At 35.0% G+C, this 19,166-nt stretch overlaps 2 protein-coding genes across 2 annotated transcripts; both read right to left on the bottom strand.

Moving 5' to 3' along the window:
• Positions 1 to 2,922: 2,922 nt before the first annotated feature.
• LOC147297043 (protein S40-1-like) lies at positions 2,923 to 3,709 on the bottom strand. Its single transcript, XM_086229559.1, has one exon. It carries the CDS (start codon positions 3,571 to 3,573, stop codon positions 3,157 to 3,159), a length of 417 nt encoding a protein of 138 aa, XP_086085685.1. The 5' UTR covers positions 3,574 to 3,709; the 3' UTR covers positions 2,923 to 3,156.
• Positions 3,710 to 11,172: 7,463 nt separating this feature from the next.
• LOC147297042 (subtilisin-like protease SBT5.6) lies at positions 11,173 to 17,080 on the bottom strand. Its single transcript, XM_086229667.1, has 9 exons — positions 16,852 to 17,080; positions 16,569 to 16,761; positions 16,273 to 16,461; positions 15,986 to 16,097; positions 13,755 to 14,319; positions 13,206 to 13,306; positions 12,742 to 13,099; positions 12,352 to 12,565; positions 11,173 to 12,074 (listed from the first exon to the last, which is right to left on the bottom strand). Exons 1-9 carry the CDS (start codon positions 16,918 to 16,920, stop codon positions 11,539 to 11,541), a joined length of 2,337 nt encoding a protein of 778 aa, XP_086085793.1. The 5' UTR covers positions 16,921 to 17,080; the 3' UTR covers positions 11,173 to 11,538.
• Positions 17,081 to 19,166: the final 2,086 nt, after the last annotated feature.

Here is a 19,166-nt window from a genome sequence, read left to right as displayed (position 1 = left end):
TGAGAATGCTATTGTTTTTATATTATGTGACGTAGGAGTACATGTGATCGTTGAGTTTAACACGTGAATAGTCTGCTTTGATACTATAAAGAAACTTAAACATTTTGAAAGAGTTTAGGTATTTATTTCAAAATTAATTGACAATGAGAGTAAGTTACCATGCAATCTCTGAACATAAAGCTTATTAAAGAAAACACCAGTGTGGTCAATTAGTGTTGGTTTTGGTTTACTACTATATTATCATTTAGTTCCTTTGTTCTCTCGTTTGGACAAAATACACGAAGACTTATACTGTATATGACTTTCAAGCCTCATAATATATTGCTTTTGATATGTAGCATCAAATCTGTTTACTCAAAACGGCCATAAGATTAAGGTTTATTTACATCATTGTCCCCTGTAAGATACACTTTTTTTCACTTTGCCTCCTGAAACTTAAATCTTCTCAGTTTGCCACCTGAACTTCACAAAGTTATTGCAAAAGACCTTATGCCGTTAACTCTGTCAATTTTTCCGTTAAAATAGCTGATGTGACACCTATATGGCATGAGTGAGATCCTTTTTTAGTTATGTAAAATCTATGTGGACAAAAAAAATAATTTTTAAACTAAAAATAATAAGATCCATGTCAATTTTTTATAATTTTGCTTGTCTACATGGATCTTACATAACTAAAAAAGGGTCTCACTCATGCCATATAGGTGCCATGTCAGCTATTTTAACGGAAAAATTGACAGAGTTAACGGCATAGGGTCTTTTGCAACAATTTTGTGAAGTTCAGGTGGCAAACTGAGAAGATTTAAGTTTTAGGGGACAAAGTGAAAAAAAGTGTATCTTACAGGGAATAATGGTATGAATAAGCCTAAAATTAATTTGATACCCATTTTAAGAGTTCCTACCTAACTAAGTTTGACAACTTTTAGATTAAAAAAAAAAAAGAGCAGCATCTCTTAGTCTTTTTTGTAAAAATCCATTTGCATCCCACCAACCACTCATTTTGTTCAAATTATCCAAACATTTCCTTTTATTAATAGTTGGATTTGAATATTTGATTAAGTATTCTCAGACCCAAAAAAAAAAAGATTAAGTATTCAAGTCATGAACAGTTTTTCATATTTTTATATTTAAATCCCTTTTTGTGGACTGTAATATAATTCGTCGGTTTTTGAAGTTTGGAGGATTTGAAACCATGAAGCTACGGAACAAAACGCACACGCTAACTGTAACACGTATTGTCCTCCTTAGAAAAGTAAACCGACAGCCCCTGTGAGTAATAATTAAATACAACCAGGCGTATCATATTAAAATATTCACACAATAATATCTCATGTTATAAACTCATAATTGGCTTCAAGAAGATTGTGAGTCTGATGTGGTCCACGTCATTGGTTCATGAGCTGACACTGTCTGGTTTTTTCTGACAGGCTGATCCCAACCGTACATGTGTCGCTGATGTCCTCCTATGCACGTGGCCACGGTGTCGTGCCTCTTGTTTATATTTGGATTTCTTGTTTTTGGTACCAATATTTTAATACAATTTTGATGATCAATAATTCTAAAATCAGGAAAGATTTTCTCAATTTATGTTACTAAATGATATGGTACGTGATTTTTTTTTTTTTTTTTGAGGTAGTGAAGAAGTTGAAGAACCTTTAGAGGTGGAGAAATATCTTAGATTTAAATTTTATTGTTTGGAAAAAAAAAAAATTGACTCGCATCAAAATCTTAAAATGAATTAGAAATGCCTGAAATCATAATTCATATATAAACAAGTGAAAAATATCTAGTTGACATTCAAATTTAGAACTTGTTTTACTGTCTCTAATGTTACTCCGACGATAATTGATATTGTTCTCAAAATGTTAATATGGATCATGTATTTATTTATTTATTTTTTTAGATTTTTGGGTGGCAAGAATCAAACTCTTAAATCATTTGAGCTATAAACCCCACAATCTAAAGCATCACGCATCTGAATTCAATCTTATTAAATTTGAAGTCATTGAATATTGAAATACAGTATTGGTTTTAATATTATAATGATTAATAATGGAAGGATAATAATAATATTGGTGGTTGTTATGTTAGAATTTGATGTTGTATGAAGTACAAGGTCCTATAGCGTAATGTACAAATTAATTCCCTTTGTTTATAAAAGTACTATTTGGAATATTGGGTATATGCATGTGAACAATGTGAAAGGGTTTGAACCATTTCCCGTCTGGGATTAAAAATCTGATAATTTTATTAAGGTCTCCCTAATAAATCCGATCATTTTATTGTAGAGTCAAAAAATACAATGTTATTTAAAATACACAACATGGCAAAGGAAAAATTATACAATGTGATTGATGACATTTTTACTTTTTATTTATTTCAATAAAATACAATGACTATACTTCTTGCCATAAACTTTGACTGTAGCCGGCAAAAAAAAAAAAGTAGTTCGATCTCTTTCTATCCATTTGAGTGAGTAGATAACACGTGTTGATGTGATGTTTGTTATTTTCATTCTAAGGGGAAGATGAGTGTCTTTAACCTTTGCAATATGCTTTCATAATATTTTGATTTTGTCAATTGGGTAAACAAATTTAAAATTCGGATGAGTCAATCACCCTCTATCTCCCTCTCGGTATTACATTTTGTTGAACTCCTTCCAAATCTTTTTAACAAAAGAAAACTCACCCAAGCTCTCGATCAGCTGCCAGAAGAATTTCGAAGGTTAGGACCAATAATGCATGCAACAAACACTAATTCGAGCATCCGAAATGGGAATAAAAAAGGCCAGGCTGTTCATGTTGAGGTCTGAGTAAAACAGACCCGCTAGCTATAGCTGAACCCACATTCCCATTCATGCATATTGCAATTTGCAAAGAAATTAAATCGAAAAATAATGAATCAAGCTAGCTAGCTTCACTGGAATTTTGTAAGACACATGAAAACAATTTAATTGATTTCATCATTTTCTGTTACAATTACGAATGATTATGATCCCAAGTTCCCAACAAACAGAGTGGTAGGGAAATGAGAGCATTTTTCATTTGTGGATCTCCCTTAGCTTAACTTCCTAATTTGTATTTGCTTTGTGATTAATTTGCCATCTGCCAAATAACAATTATATATGGTAGCTGCAAGAAATAAATAAATAAATAAATTCTAATTAGGTTCCAAGAAGCCAGTCATCCTGAGAATCGAATTCCGGACTTGACTCAAATCCCTTCCCTTGAGAGTCCGGCCATTTCCGGTGCAGACAGAGAACGCCATCTTCCCGGCAATCCGCCGCCGCACGATCAAATGCGGTGGCACCAACTCTCCCTCGTTCCATTCCGCCTCCTTATAATCATCGTCTTCATCTGCACCTCCGAAGCGGAAGAGGTTGTTGGGAATATTCACCGGCACCGAGTTCATCCCCATTTTGTGGTTCTTCTTCTTCTTGGAAATTGACTTGCTGTTATTGTTATTGTTACATCGGAAATTACCATGTTGATGTTGATGTTGATGCCGGAAATCCAAGCAGCTCTCGTAGTGGTCGGAGAAGATTACCTCGGATTCTTGAAACTCGTGGTCGGCCATAGCTAGCTAGCAATCTAAATCGTAGGGAGCGAATGAAGGTTTTGAAGATGGAGAGGGAAAATGGGTTTGGGATTTAAGAATGGGATGGGGTTTATATACAGAGCGATGAAAGTGGAGGGTTGAATTGGGGAATCTAAATCGTAGTGAGTACACTTTGATTGTTTGTTTCTTTGTGTTGTCAGATGGCGTCACACTCTAAAGCCAAGCCCATTGCCATTGAGTGCGGTCCCCGCCACCACCTTTTCTTTATTTATTTAATTCTTCATTTCTGGCTCACGGCTTTTCTTCTGGCTTCTTCAGCGAACACGTTGACTTGGTGTACTTGGTAATTGGTTGCGTTGGATCAGCTCTAAGCCTCTAAGCCTCTAACATTTACATATATCAGATATGCGGCATATGCCTTCCGTTTTCTACTTTTTCTTTCTCGTAGAAAATTGGGTTTTCGTTGTGGTCGATCTTAATTTCTGCTTTTTGTTTCTAGTATGGATGGATGGATGGATGGATGGATGCATGACTAGTGTAACTGTACACGCATGCTCAGTTGACAATTCGGTACTTTTAAAACAAAGTTTTGAAAATATTTTATATTTTCTATCCACCAAACAAAAATGCACAATGAGATTTATTAATTTATATGTCGGCAAATATTTTCGTCTCAGTTTATAGTGTTATCATGGTGTTCAATGCTAAGCAACACATTGTGGAAAAAAACTTCATGCATGTGTAATGGTGTCATCATTCTTCTTTTGGTAAATGGGCTAATGGTGTCATCATTCTTGATTTGCTCATTATATTGCTATGTATGAATGTATGTATTGCTAATGAATCCCATATCTAAATCTTAAACTCTATAAATTTTCTTCATTAATTAGACCAAGGTCTATATAAATTCTCTATAATATATATTTAACACGTACCCTATAAACAAAAATAAAATTTCCATTCAAATAAAAGAGAGGAAATATATTGCAGATCATTTTCTTTAATTAAAAGGGAACATGCAATCTAATATTTTGGGTATATAGATCTTCTATTCAATATAATTTAAAAATGTATCTTCAACATCATTTTAAAATTTATCTTCAAATTTCCTCTTTTTTTCGAACAATTTGCCTAAAGACCTTTGAGATATTGCATCGAAGATCAAGCAACAGTCATTGATGATTCACTTATATTTTTTTCAAGTTTTTATTTGGAATGACTAAATAATATGTATGAAGTATTATGAATTTGAAATGATCACCAAATACAATGAATTATTTGTAATTCATGCATTTCTCTATATATATATTGTTCTATAAAAATGCAAAATTTTATGTAACCTTAACGTTACATTTAGGCAATTTAATATGTGCTTCAACTAAATTCTCTATATATAAATTCTTACATCTAAATTAAAGCGTTCATCTTTGTTTTTCAAATTTTTTCTTTCATCCACAACTAATTTAAATATTAAGAAAAAGGAAAAAAACGTCATAGTTCAATCTTATCTAAAGGTATATAAAAAAATTATATCTTTCACAAAAATTTGAAAAATCAACTTTCGTTATTGTATTTATTGAAAATTTGACGTTTGCCACAGAAAAAAAAAATGTTGGTGAGAATAATTGCATGAAGATCAAATCAATGTCCAGGTTAAACCTCCAAACAATACAAAAAAACATAAGATATAAAAAAGCTCGAGAACAAGGCAGCTAAGCCAAGCTGAGCCGACTTGCTTGGAGTAATCAACTTGGTGTTACTTGTGAGGGCTGTAATATTCAGTTAATGATTGGGTGAAAGGCGTGGGTGTAAAGCTAGGGATCATCCAGTCGGCGCATCTGACGGCTCATGCTGCGCGTGAGAGTGGGGTCCACCTCCGCGGACGGGGGCTGAGGTCCACCCACTTTCTCTATCCACAAATTACAAATAGACGGAGAGAGAGAGAGAGAGAGATTGATTTCGAATACGACAACCAGTGGACGAGAGACACGTGGGGGATGATATCATCAGCGGGCGCACAAACGCGAGGCGGAATCTGAATGATTGTGCTTGAGTGCCACGTTGCCGCCGTTGTTTTGGTGAAGCAATCTTCGGACTTCTAAACTGGTAAGTCTTTGTGTTTATGTTTAGGAACCAAACAAACTCGATTAAAGCCCGGTGTGTGAAACTCTTGTGGATAGAGAGACACGGTGGACTTTTGAGAGCTTTTTCTCATGATAACCGTACGCTATCATACTTCAATATTGTTAGCCAACCGAAAAACAAAGATTAAAAGGAAGAGTTTTATGTTAAGAAACAGGCCAATAATATATATTAAATTTATATACCTATTGAGAGACTTTATAGATAGTGCAAAAAAAAAAAAATAAAAAAAAAAAAAAAGATTTTGAATCCATAACCTCTTGTAACCAAAACATTGAATCCATAACCTCTTGTAGTCAAAACAACAAAAAAATTACATTTGAACAATATTTAAGTTGAATGTTTGTATATGATGTAACAATTGATCATGTATAAGTCCTTACACAATTATACAAAGAGAGTTTCACTTTCGAGCAATATTTGTTGATGAGTTCGAACTTAAATAAGACCTTAAGAGAAGTGATGATAAACCATATATCAAACTATTTCTTAAGGGACAACTATCTTGTGCCATATATAGACTACTTAATTACCAAGTTTTCCTAAGAATATTCGACTATATAAGTAATAGATGGATATGAGTCGCACATTATTGTACAAGTACAAAATTAATAATCAAAATATTGTATATATGAGCATATGACACACCAATTTAAGTTATCTTGTATGTTTGGATATAAATGGCCCAATATGTAATTATATACAATTCGATTATCATTTTGCCCCAAAAGTAAAAAGTAAAAAAAAGAAAGAAAAATAGAGGAATAAGTAAACAAACAAAGAAAATCAATCATGACAAGGGATAGGCCGAGGTGGTCCAATAGAAAAGCCCCACAACCTTGAGAAAGCTCGAGGCTTGCCTTAGTTGGGTAGACGTCCATAACTCTTTTTAGTGAAAACGACTTACGCATTCAGTTTGAAATTTGGAGGGGGATGTTCTCTTGCAATTTTTTCAATACATCATCATGATTTGGTGTTCAGATATTTTAATATAAACGTTATTGTGGTGATGATCAGCATGAATGAAGATATGAATAGGGTCAGTGTCATGGCATTAAGACTCAGCGACCAGTGAACTAAGTAGCTATGATTATTGATCAATGTGGTTTTGTGTCTGAATCAAATTGAGATTGAAATTAATGAATGATATATCAATCAAAACATGCATAGATTGATCAGTTTCAGTCCATTCTATAGAAAAGAAAAAGTTATTACGAAAGAAAATAGACAAATGATATTTTATTTAAGTTGTAATCTATGCTTAATTTCTAAGATCGAGTTTCAATGTAGCTATTTTTCTCTATCTATACTGCTATCTCTTCTACACAAGCAATTTTTTTTTTTGGCCACTTCTACACAAGCAAGTTAATTGGGAATAGACAAATGATATTTTATTTAAGTCGTAATCTATGCTTAATTTCTAAGAGTTTCAATATATGTAGCTAGTTTTCTCTATCTATGCTACTCTCTCTTCTACAGACTAGTCCACAGTCCACACAAGCAAGTTTATTGGGAAAAGAATAGTATTCGTTAATTAAGCTCTTAGGGTTATAATTACAGTTTAATCCTTCTAACATTTCTTATTTAAAAAAATATCTTATGACTTTTTTTTTTTTTTTTTTTTTCAAATAAAGCCCTTATTTTTTTATAAATAAAGTTTTTTGATCATTGCCTTGTTAAAGAAATATGTCATTATTTTTTTATTTTTTGAGGGTATAAGGTACGAGTTAACCTCATACCTTCCTAGGGTATAAAATGAGGTTTGTGTAGGCTGCATATTAGGTTTTAACTCTGAGTTAAAACATGATATAAAGCCGACAAATCAAGGCTTGACAAAGAAATAAAAATGCACTGCCGAACAATCGAAAATGGCCGCCAACCGCTTAGCGCCACGTATGTGTGAAAAAAATTAAAAGTAGTGGACCAATATTGTGTAACATTGAATGGTTACAATATTATTGGATTTTAGTTAGAATTTTAAAAGCCATAAGACTTTTTTCAGTATATTATAAAACTAAAGGACCTAAATGAAAGTCTCCCTATAATTAATTCAAGTGATGAGAAAATGTAGGGAAATAAATTATGATCAGGATATGTGAATAATTCAATCATTTCTAATACATATTTTAAAAAAGTATCAGTATGTGGTTTTATAGCCCTAGTAATAAACATATATGCACTCACATTTACGATGTACAGTACTGAACATGTCATGTGGAAAACATGGTTGCCCAACTAGCATGCAGCTAGTAATTAGGATTATTGTAAATAGCTCATAGGCTGGGCTTGAAGAATTCACAACAATAGATATAAATTTTGATGATACAATGTAGGTTAGTTAGAAGAAGCAATGTATTGAATTGAAATGACCAAGTACAACGAGTCATTTTAAATTCATACATTCGTTCCCTTTGTTCTCATACAAATATAAACTTTTAGGTATTATTAACATTATTTTCAAGTAATTCAACTGTACCTATTAATTAAATTCCTAACGAAGTTTGAAATCTCGATCATTCCAAATAATAGAACCAAAGTTATATATATTGTATAATAACGCGTCCTGGAATGACTGAACTCGATCTATGTTCATATGCAGGGGCGAATCTATGTTATGGGCTGCCTGGGCTGCAGCCCAGGTGCTTTTTTGGGTTTTTTTAAGCTTAGTTGTATACATTTAAAGCCTAGCCCAGTCCATTTCCATCCAAATTCCACTGGCCCTTTTATTTATTGGTTTTGCTGAACATTAAGTTAATTAACTCATCATTCCATGACAGTAATCATGTGCTGAACATTAAGTTATTAACCCACCAAAGAATAAAAAATTATTTTAATTAAATTGTTTCCTTTTCCCCTGATCCCCAAAACTTCTTACCTATGCAAATGAGAGCAACACATAGATCTCTCTCATCTCCTAGCCCCCACCACACACAGTTCTAACTCTAAGTCTCTAATAAGGTATTATATTAGTTTTAATTTGGGTTTATATCTCCATGGTCTTTGTTTTTTATTTTTTTCTCAACTGTTTATTAAATTAGTAGAAATAGGGTTGGCAAAAGACTACGACTTGATTGATAGATTGATTCGTCTAGTGTTGACTCTTTATGTTGCTACATCAACGAAAGAATGAGCATTTTCATTTATGAGGTTTATTAAAAAATCGACTTCGAAATAAGATAGACGATAAATTTCTGGCTGAATGTATGATTATCCCCATTGAACGAGAATTTTCTAATTAATAGTATCGATAATGAATTGATAATTAATAATTTTTACTTAGTGAAGAAACGTTGGGCGCAACTTAGATAGTGTTATATAGTATTTGCCATTACGTCCCCTCTAATTAACTAGGTGCAACTTTTTTTTTTTTTAAGACAAAAATAGTTCGTAAGCTAAGTTTAGCCCACCCCACTTTGAAATCCTAGATTCGCCCCTGTTCATATGTTAAGTGGCATTATATGTATAAATGTATAATAGTCAGACTCTAAACTCTGGAGTAGCATTAATTAATTGTTATTATTCTTTGCTTAGAGTTATAGCAAGCCAGATATATGTTCTGCTCTCGCTCATATTCTACGAAAGTGCATGTGATGCACAGATCTTCCAAATATTAATTAGTCGAGTTAATGTTTAGTATACGCAAAAAGTAATTAGTTGGCAGGAGGTGCAATGTTTATGCGTTCACACTTCACATCATATCGTTACAAGAAATTTAAACCCCTAAACCATTTCTTTCCTCGATCCTCACACTTTATTCTGCCCAACAACAAAGACTAAACACCCATGCAAGCTCTTCTGAGCTCACCGCATGGGCTCTCTTCCGCTGGCATAGGCTCATAGGCCCAACAACACCAATGCATTAATAACTTGAGGTGAAAACCAAAAATGGGTCCAAACCCACATACTCTAAAATTGATCAATCTTGGTTCATTTTCTGCCATTTATTAACCATATGCGGCGTCCCCAATTGAATTGCAGTTTGGTTCGCACAGTTGCAGGAATTCTGATTATACCCGATCGATCTTACAGCTCTTTTAGCCATAGAAAGACGTGTAATTAGACCCTGCATCTTTAGGTACAAATGTACAATATATTATGTTGCTCTACATGAAGATCATTAATTCTATGTGATATTAGAGAATGGAGTCTTTAATGTTTGTCATGTCAAAGATTTTGCATGGTACGCTTTAATTTCTTCCAATATCTCAATTTCATATAATTCTAGAATTGTTGAAATATTCATTATAGTTATTATAAATCAATGATACACAACATTGGTGTTATTTTCATCTTAAAGAGGTGCTAATAGTTCTCCCATTTTTACTTATATAGCTCATATAAATGTAATCAGAGGATTAAGAAAATATTTTACATGTGAAAAAAAGTCATGTTTCTTTAATTTCATAAAAAAAGTTATACATCATTTCAAAAGTTAATATAAAATACATATGACATGTGTAATTCTATTTTTATTGTGTTATAGACTTATAGTACAAATGTATATGTCTTTTTTTTTTGGCCACTAGTACAAATGTATATTTCAATCTTATAAACTTGTCGTTATTTTCAATTCTTCGTCACAAATCAACTCCATCAACACATTCATATTTTGAACCACAAGGGCAAGTGCCTGAAATTCCCACTAACCCTTTCCTCCCTGACAAGAGAAAGAAGAAGGTTGAGAATATTACACAGAGTCTAAATCCTAATTTTGTTCCCAACTTCTGCACTGCACTATGATCTACCGATTTTAATGCTTTCTCCATTTATTTGGAGGATCTTGAATGAAGATTCTTGAAGACGATAATGCAGAAAGGGAAAGAGGGAGAGAGAGTGCAAAGAATGCAAAGAGAGAGAGGAAGAGAGAGCAAAGTTGGGAGTCTTTATGAAAGATTAGGAAAATTATATTAATTCATATATATATACTGATTAATTAAGTAGATTTTATATTATCTCTATTAGACTTAATTTGTTGTATATTATTTTTGACCTTTGCATGTGAATTCGGAGGAGCTAGCTAGGTTTATAAACCACATCTTGGCTGCTGGTTGAAGAATGTCCTTACAATAAGAAAAAAGAATAAGCTCTTGGGGTTAGCTCAAGTGGTGGGTTAGGGTTAGGTTAGGTCTACAGTTGGATTCTCTCCAATTTAACCAAAAAAAAAAAAAAAAGAATATCCTTTAATGAGAATATAGTTTGTAATTGCACAAGCTTTTATAACACATTTAGGCCCAAAATAGGTCCAATATTATTGGGCAAGCCCGCCCAACCCAGCAAGGCCCGTATGATCCGTTCGATGCTCAACCTGATCTTCGTATCTGTTTCATTCTATTCTATGTTAAATAATGAATTGCTAGGTATGTCACAAAACATGTGCCATGATATTCTTCCATGGATTTACAGGAAGAGGCAAGGGTATGCATGATAATATTCATTAATTAATGGTATTGTTAGTGCTTGATAACTCTTTCATAGTAGCTGAAGTCCTAATAGTATTAATCTAAAGAACAGCAGTACGTTCATGCATATAACAGTACCTTCTTGCCAGTGTTCATGCAGAGCCAATTTGACCAGAACCCTTCTAGCTCGAAACCCAACTGACCATTACGTAATGCAAATGGTAATATATTTTGAGAGCCACTCAAATTAAATGGTAATATATTCTTTTTATTATTTTGATCCTAAAAAGGGCGAAACAGGATTAAGACTCCATGACAAAGTCCTTAGCTCCTGCAACCCCAAGTACTCAAATGCACAAAGAGTCCCCTATCTCTATTTCTATGCTCCTATATTTTGCACTAAAATCAAAATCCAAAAGAAATATGGTAACAGGAAGAGTTACTATGCTAAAGACACTGCAATGGGACTCCTTACGATATGGGGTCCATCAGTCCATGTGTACCACCCAAAGACATACTCATCTTTGGAATGCTTGCTAAGCATCTCTGTTCTTGCTTTAACTGTTATAGTGAATCTCTTCTTCTGGCCAACATGATGAAAGAACAGTATGCTTGGGGAGGCCTTGACTGAGATTCCAAAAGGTGGTTTGGAGGTGAAGAAGTAAATGCTTTTGCTGTCACCAACATTTGTGACTGTCCTCTTAATGGTGATGGTGCCATTGAGTTTGGAGATTGCAATGGAAGGATAGTTCAGGTTGATTGCTGTAGTCGGTGATCTTGGGCACTTGAATTTTGGGTCGAAATTCTTGATTCCTATGGTGCACAAGTATAGAACATAGTCTTTGTATGAAGCATCGTACACAAGGCCAGGGTCTGCAGCCTTGGTGGGACGGAAGTGGCCAGACCCATATGCAAAGGGAGTGGCAGCATTGCCTGATTCATCATTCAATGGCATATCCATGTTGTTTCTTATTCCAGCTGCAATGAAAAATCCATGTTAAATTAAACTGTGATAATCATAGGCAGTTCTGATCGCTTGTTCAGAATTGGTCATGAAAATCCATGGTCACCTACTGTTGATGATCATTAATGTTCATGTCAAATTGTCAATGGGTTACTAAGTGATTAGAAATCATCATATAGGACACACAAGCCTGTCAATTTTATGGGCACCAAAAACTTTGATGCAGGACACTTAATCAAAGAAACTGGTATGTCTAAGAATACAACAAAATGTAAATGTTTGACTACTTACCTGTGGTCATGAGAGCAGATCTTATGGCAGCACTACTCCAAGTAGGGTGGATGGCTTTAAGAAGTGCAGCTGCAGCAGCAACATGAGGGCATGCCATTGAAGTTCCTGAGTCGAAATTATACTGAACCACTCGCTGATCTATAGACAACTTGGTCGGAGGATCAGCCTCGCTCCATGCTGCCAATATATTCAGACCCGGAGCTGTGATATCCGGCTGCCAATGTGAAGGAAGAGGGGTTAAGTTTCAAAACCATTGGATACCTAGACTTCCATACAAGTAGATATTAGGGGCAATTAATTGATAGTTTGACAATATAACATGTCAGATATCTGGTTACCAAATTATTAGAGCAAGGCCATATATCAATGAAAAGGAGTCACAAAATTTACCTTGAGAATGCTAGGTTCAATGACATTTGGGCCTCTACTAGTGAATGCAGCCATGAATGGAGCTGGCTTTGTATGTAACACTGTCCTTGCTGGCATAATTGTTGCTGTTGGAATTTTGGTAGAGTTGATGTATTCAAGAATTCTATTAGCATCACTATAAGGCACAGCAGTGGCAGGAAGAACATGAGGATCACATGCAATTTCATCCCCATTTGCTTTGCTGTTTCCTAAGATAAAACCAGCACCCCCTGCCCTTTTCACTTCCATGCCTTTTGCAACTCTCATCCCAGTACCTCTCATGCACAACACTATCTTTCCCTTAACCTTGTCAGGTGAAAGAGAGCCTGGAAGGCATTGTCTGCATGCCACACATTGAGTTTTGGAAGTCATTAGCTAAAACCATGGTAACTATCAATGAGATCCAAAGAAATAAGGGGTTAAATAATAAAAGTTAATTACTTTACCCTGTCATATTTTTGGGTACACCAGGGTTAACAACATCAGCAGCATACACTAATGGGTACATCTTATTCTCTTCCAGCTTGCCTGGTGTCACTGTTTGTCCCTGATGTTCATTCAAATGGAAAGAATAATTAACCAAGGCACAGAATTAAAGAACAAAAATAAAATCTTCAGGGACTTTTTTTGAACTAGCATTTTAGAATCACCCTTTTGTTCTGTTTCTAAATTATGCTTTCAAAAAGCAGGATAAGTGGTAAAGTTGTAGTACTTTAAAACAAAAAACTATTTGGAAAAATGCAATACTCATCAAATTTGTTTATTAGATTGTGTTCACCAAATGACTTGACAATGTTTCATTTACTCAAATATAGACAAATTGTTTACCAAATTTATTTCTAACAAATAAGATATTTACATGTGAATATCTAGTAAACAAATTTAGTGACCCTAACAACTATCGGAGAAGTGGTCAACTATGTGGTCACTAAATACTAAGTAGCAAAGACTATGAGAAATGTTAACAAAATGCATTCTAATTTGCAGTGTTTTACCTCAATTTTGATGCCATTTCCAAGCACAACAGGTGCGACAAATGCTCGGTCGAGGCTACTAGCACCAACAGTGATGACCCATGGAGCTGGGTTTGACAGAGTACCTGGGGCAGGGCCTGAGTTCCCAGCACTACATGCCACCACAATGTTTTTCTTAGTGGCATGCAATGCTGCAATAGCAATACCATCCTCGGTGTAATTGACAGGTTGAGTAGTCCCAATCGATATGCTCAGCACATCTACACCGTCAGCTATGGCATCATCAATGGCTGCAAACATATCTTCCTCAAAGCACGTGTTTCCATCAGCCTTGGACACTCCTGGCACTGCCCAGCACGCTTTGTACACGGCAATGCGCGCCAACGGTGCACCCCCTGAGGCTGTGCCTCGGGCAAATCCGCCGAGGGCCGAGACATTGGGAACCACTCGGCCCGCGACGATTGATGTTGTGTGTGTCCCGTGACCATCCATGTCACGGGGCGATCGGGAATCGTGCTCCGAGGCATTTAGAGGGCCGTAGCTACGCTCAAAACCTTTTACATAGTAGCGAGCTCCTATCAGCTTCCTGCAAAAGATCAAGCCATCATGGATAAATTTATAGTAGTCGAGAAATTTTCTATGGGGCATGTTCTATTCAGGAATTAGTGATAGGAGTCCCATTAGTCACATTGTTACAAATAATTGGATCAATGAGTTTTGCTACAAGCCTACAAGTCACATACATACATGTGTGCAGACATTATTTGGTACTAGTCAATGTCTAACTAGGCCCGAATGAGGCTATTCTTCATGGGCCTCATTAACTTGTAAGTTGTAATATTTCCCTTTTTTTTTTTATTAATTATTATTGATGTAAATGTAAGTATGTAACATATCACTAAAATTATTTTTACCACAAGGTGAGTTTCAGTTGCTAAACTGAGCACACACCACTGAGCAGCACAGTTTTAGTCCTTGGTTCTCTGAAAAGAAAAATAATTGAGAAGTGTGCATAGGCTATTGATCAGAGGTAAGTCAAGATTGTCCACTTAATAATTGGAAATCGGGGTCCATTGGTTTTGGGTCATTTTCGAGACCCTTTTATTGGCTAAGAAGACAAGAAGAGAATAGAATATGAATTGAAAACACATAATGGCTATAGACTGGCTCCAGATGCATGGGGCACCGGGCACCAGAATAACGATAAAAGAGTTCACAAGATGGGAAACGAAAAGCAGCCAAAAAATAATTAAATTACTTGTTTGTTTGATTGAAATGGACAAAGCTATAGAGATCATCTACATGCAGGGTCAGAAATACTTTACAATTCAATTCTCAATAATCCCAAACAGCTATAGCCTATAGCCATCAATAAACCAACTTGTTGTGTATAGGACATTATATATATATATGCAAGCCAATTGGATGCTGTCACTGAAATAATGCCTCCTAACTTGATCTGTCTAAGAGTGTTTTTATTCCAATTAGAATGCTTGTCAACTTGTACCACAAAACACATTATATAATTTCTTATACAAAGTATGATTCTCTAACTCTTACTTGGTACCAAAGGTTTCTCATATTTCATTTACATCCCCAAAACTAATACTTCTGCAGAACCAATTTCTGCAGTCAAACTATGCATGGAATTTAGACACAAAACCACAAAACCAACCTTGGTTTGGCAATATAAGGTCACTAGTAAATGTTCTGAGGGTGTAGATTGGAAGGCATGCAATACATGCCATATTTGAAAGGTTGTTAACTTTATAATGCTTTTTGACCTAGACATTAGTACTATTGGTTACTAATTAATGGGCATGCAGCCAGTGTTCAAATGTTGTTAACCATCTTTTGTCCTCTACTGGTGGGGTCCAAGGCCTAAGGCAAACATCATTCAGCTTGAATCCCCAGTCAGAAAACTGGCAGGAAAAGTGTTTTCCCCAGAGAGAGAGAGAGAGAGAGAGAGAGAGAGAGAGAGAGAGAGAGAGAGAGAGCAATCAGACCATGGCCCCCCATATGAAATAAAATAGTTGAAGTTAATGTGTGTCACACGCATGCATCTTTTAGTATTTCTCTGGCCATCAAACACTGAAATTAAAACCACTTCACATGTATTCCCAAACTCTTTTTTTTTGTCTAAAAGGCTGAGACCAGCACAGTTTACCAAACAACAAAATGAGGACATATATATCAAAGAAAGTAGCTAGATATATATATTGAAGGAAACAATTAACTATAAACAAGCTCACCTATTGCAGTGGGATGAATTAAAACCTTCTCCAGATTGGCAGATCCCCTTCCATGATTTTGGAATGGGTCCCATTCCTTCATCGCTGAAGCTCTTTGATTCTGGCCAAACACCTGATATCAAAAAACCAACCACATCATCACATGCCGTCCAATCATACCCCCTCACACACACATATATGGTACAGAAATGTTATAGGAATGGCTTCACATCTGAAGCAGTCATTGGCCAGAACAAATATGAAAGTAGTTTAACTATATTGGTGTGTTGTTGTTATTATATAGTTACCACTATCCAGGAGGCCAACTATGATGTCCTTGCCAAATCTGGCTTTGGATAAGAAGTCTCCTCCCATTTTGTGGTTTATCCAATGTTCATCTTCCTCTTCCAATATGCCTACAAACTCCCATGACCTTGTGGTGTGCATAGAGTACTTTCTTGGGTGGCTTGGCCACACAGATACAACTTCTTCCAATTCTGCACTCACCATTAATTCTCTGCAGCATTAGAGACAGAAAAGAAGAAGAAGAAAGTTTTTAATTAAGCGAAGACTGCATGTGATGATGGGTTAATTGGTCAATTACCAGATAACTTGGAAGCTTCATCTGGGGTGAGCACTGCTGCAAAGCCATTGATGCTGTGCTTGTAACTGTAAAGCAGAGAAGCTCTGGCTTCATCCTCTGTCTCTTTCACAGAGAGCAAATATGAGTGATGGGTGTCTTCAATTTCATGCAGTGCTTTCTCTCCACTGTGCTCTCCAAAGTACACTATATGCACCTGTGGTACATATAGGTGTCATATATGTATAAACTGATACATAAAATGAAACAAAATTTAAAAGATTTTCATAGCCAAAAGAATATCAACCTGTTGGTCTGCACATGAGGCTAAAAGGGGAAACAAAAGGAGGGAGATGATGATGAAAAATGTCTTCATTGGTGTTGATGATGATTATAGTGCATATACAATCTTGAACTGATGATCATATATATATATATATAATGGGGGTGCTTATATACACGTTTAGAGAATCTAAATCAAATTGTTATCTCAATGTATCAAAACGGTCCCTCATTTGTAGAGTAGGGACCTAAATACATGGTATGATTTGAGGTATCTGTGAACGTATGATACGTTTCCTAGTGGCACTCAACAACTGCGGAATTTTACTTTATACTGGACTCATTGACTAGTTTTTCCTTCTCTTTTTTTTTTTTTGGTTGACTTCGATTCTTTTAATAAGGATGTAACGTACTCATCTCTGTCTCATTGTTTTTTTTTGCCATATCTCTCTGTCTCATTGTTTTTCTTGGCTGGTATCTCTCTCTCATTGTTAAATAAAAGTAAATAACAAATATTAACCAAATAGATAATTAGAAAACGTAAAGGGAAAACAAAAAAAAAGCTTTTTTATTTTATTTTTTATCAAACTATCCAAACCAATAAAGAAAATTTATCTAATTGGACTATAAAAAAAGAAAGAATTCCATGGAATTTTGTGGGTTTCAATGACGTTATATTGGATTAAATCGAATCGGTTAACAAATTTTCATACCTTACAAATGTTATAAATGTCGCACCACTTTTTTCGTTTTAAAGTTTTCCCAAGAGATTCTCTTTTTCTATATAAATATGTTCTTTTGTTATTATTTTTGGTCACATTCTAATTCTCTAACACAAAAATTTGTGATTGTAAATTTGAATTGATTGGATGTTAAATTTTTATGTTTCAAATTTCTTTTTGTTTGTGTAAAGTTGATTATTCAATCAAATCCAAGGCCGAATTAAATTATAGTGAACTGAAAAACCTACAAAACTTATTGATATTAGATCTAGGGTTGGGAGAAAAGAATGAATATTGGGCCTGACATTGACTTTTGAGTTTTGAATCTCTTGTGAGTTGTGGGTTTGATCTTCACTTATTTATCCATCCATGTGAGCAACAATAAGGTCTGGAAAAGAATCAAACCAAGTGAGTCGAGGCCTGTAAACTGCACCGGCCCCGAGTTTAAGGCAAGATATCCGCCACTGATCGAGTGAGCTTCACTTCACGTAGTAGAATATCATTCTATCAAAGATAAAAATAAATTGATGGAGGAGATTAATGGGTCCCGCAAAGAAGGATCTGATCTCCCTCCCCCAATTTCAACTTCCAAGGGACCCGACATAGGAGTTCAAGCTTAACTTAATCTTAATATAATTAAAAAAAAACCCCTCTCCACCTTCACATTATTAAAAAAAAAAAAAAAAAAAAAACTTTTATATCACAAGTGTAATGGTGTATACATTTTCTCGTGTGCTACATTACGTGATTAAAGAGATATCAAATACAGGCTAATGGGGCCTTATATATGTTTTTTTATTTACAAAGTATTATGCAGAAATTTGATTTTTTTTTGTTAAATATGTAAATAAATTGAGTATTTACAACTTTTCTTAGAATTCTATTTCATGGGTTATGTATACGGGTTGAATCCACAAGTTAAAATCCACGGGCTAACCACCCGAGTATGGTGAACCATTTCATGGACAAACATAAGAGTATAACACCTGCAGTTAAAGAACTTTAAATATTCGTTTTGTATAATGTGGACATATCTTAACCGTTCATTATGTCCATATCCATGAGTGGTTTTCACGATTGTGAAGTGGAAAATCAAGTGGGCTACTTAGGAGAAGTTGTTTCATGGGGCAGTCGCAATACAATCTTTTATTTTTGTGCAAATGGATAGCATTGTGATTTGTGACTGTCTCATTCCGAACCAATTTCAAGTGGGATACTTAGTCTTTAGGGCTTAGGCCATCTCCACTTAGGCGTGGGGATGGGATTTGAATTTTGTGCACAAGTCTAATCAATTACACTTGTGGGCTTAAAAGGACCACCAATTTTAAGGCATGCACAAGAGCAGCAATGAGTTTGCCTGGTTCAACAACCTATAGGTGTTTAGGTCACAATATTTGTCTACTTCTAATACCCATTGACCCAATGACCCATGCTTTGCTTACTAGCATGTCCATCACATTGCCAATTACAAACTAACTACTCTCCCATGCCTTGCCAGTGGACTTTGGCATGTGCTGTACGTGCACTCTTCCCCTTCCTCATACCATTCCAGTATTGCAAGTTTGGTAACATGTTCTAAAATGTAGAAATATACAAGCATATTCATACAAGATATTCA

This window comes from Dryas octopetala, chromosome 1 (assembly GCF_963921425.1).
Source record: "Dryas octopetala chromosome 1, drDryOcto1.1, whole genome shotgun sequence".
Lineage (NCBI taxonomy): Eukaryota > Viridiplantae > Streptophyta > Magnoliopsida > Rosales > Rosaceae > Dryas > Dryas octopetala.
Note: the sequence above shows the minus strand (reverse complement) of the source record. Positions and strands in the feature narration are given on the sequence as shown.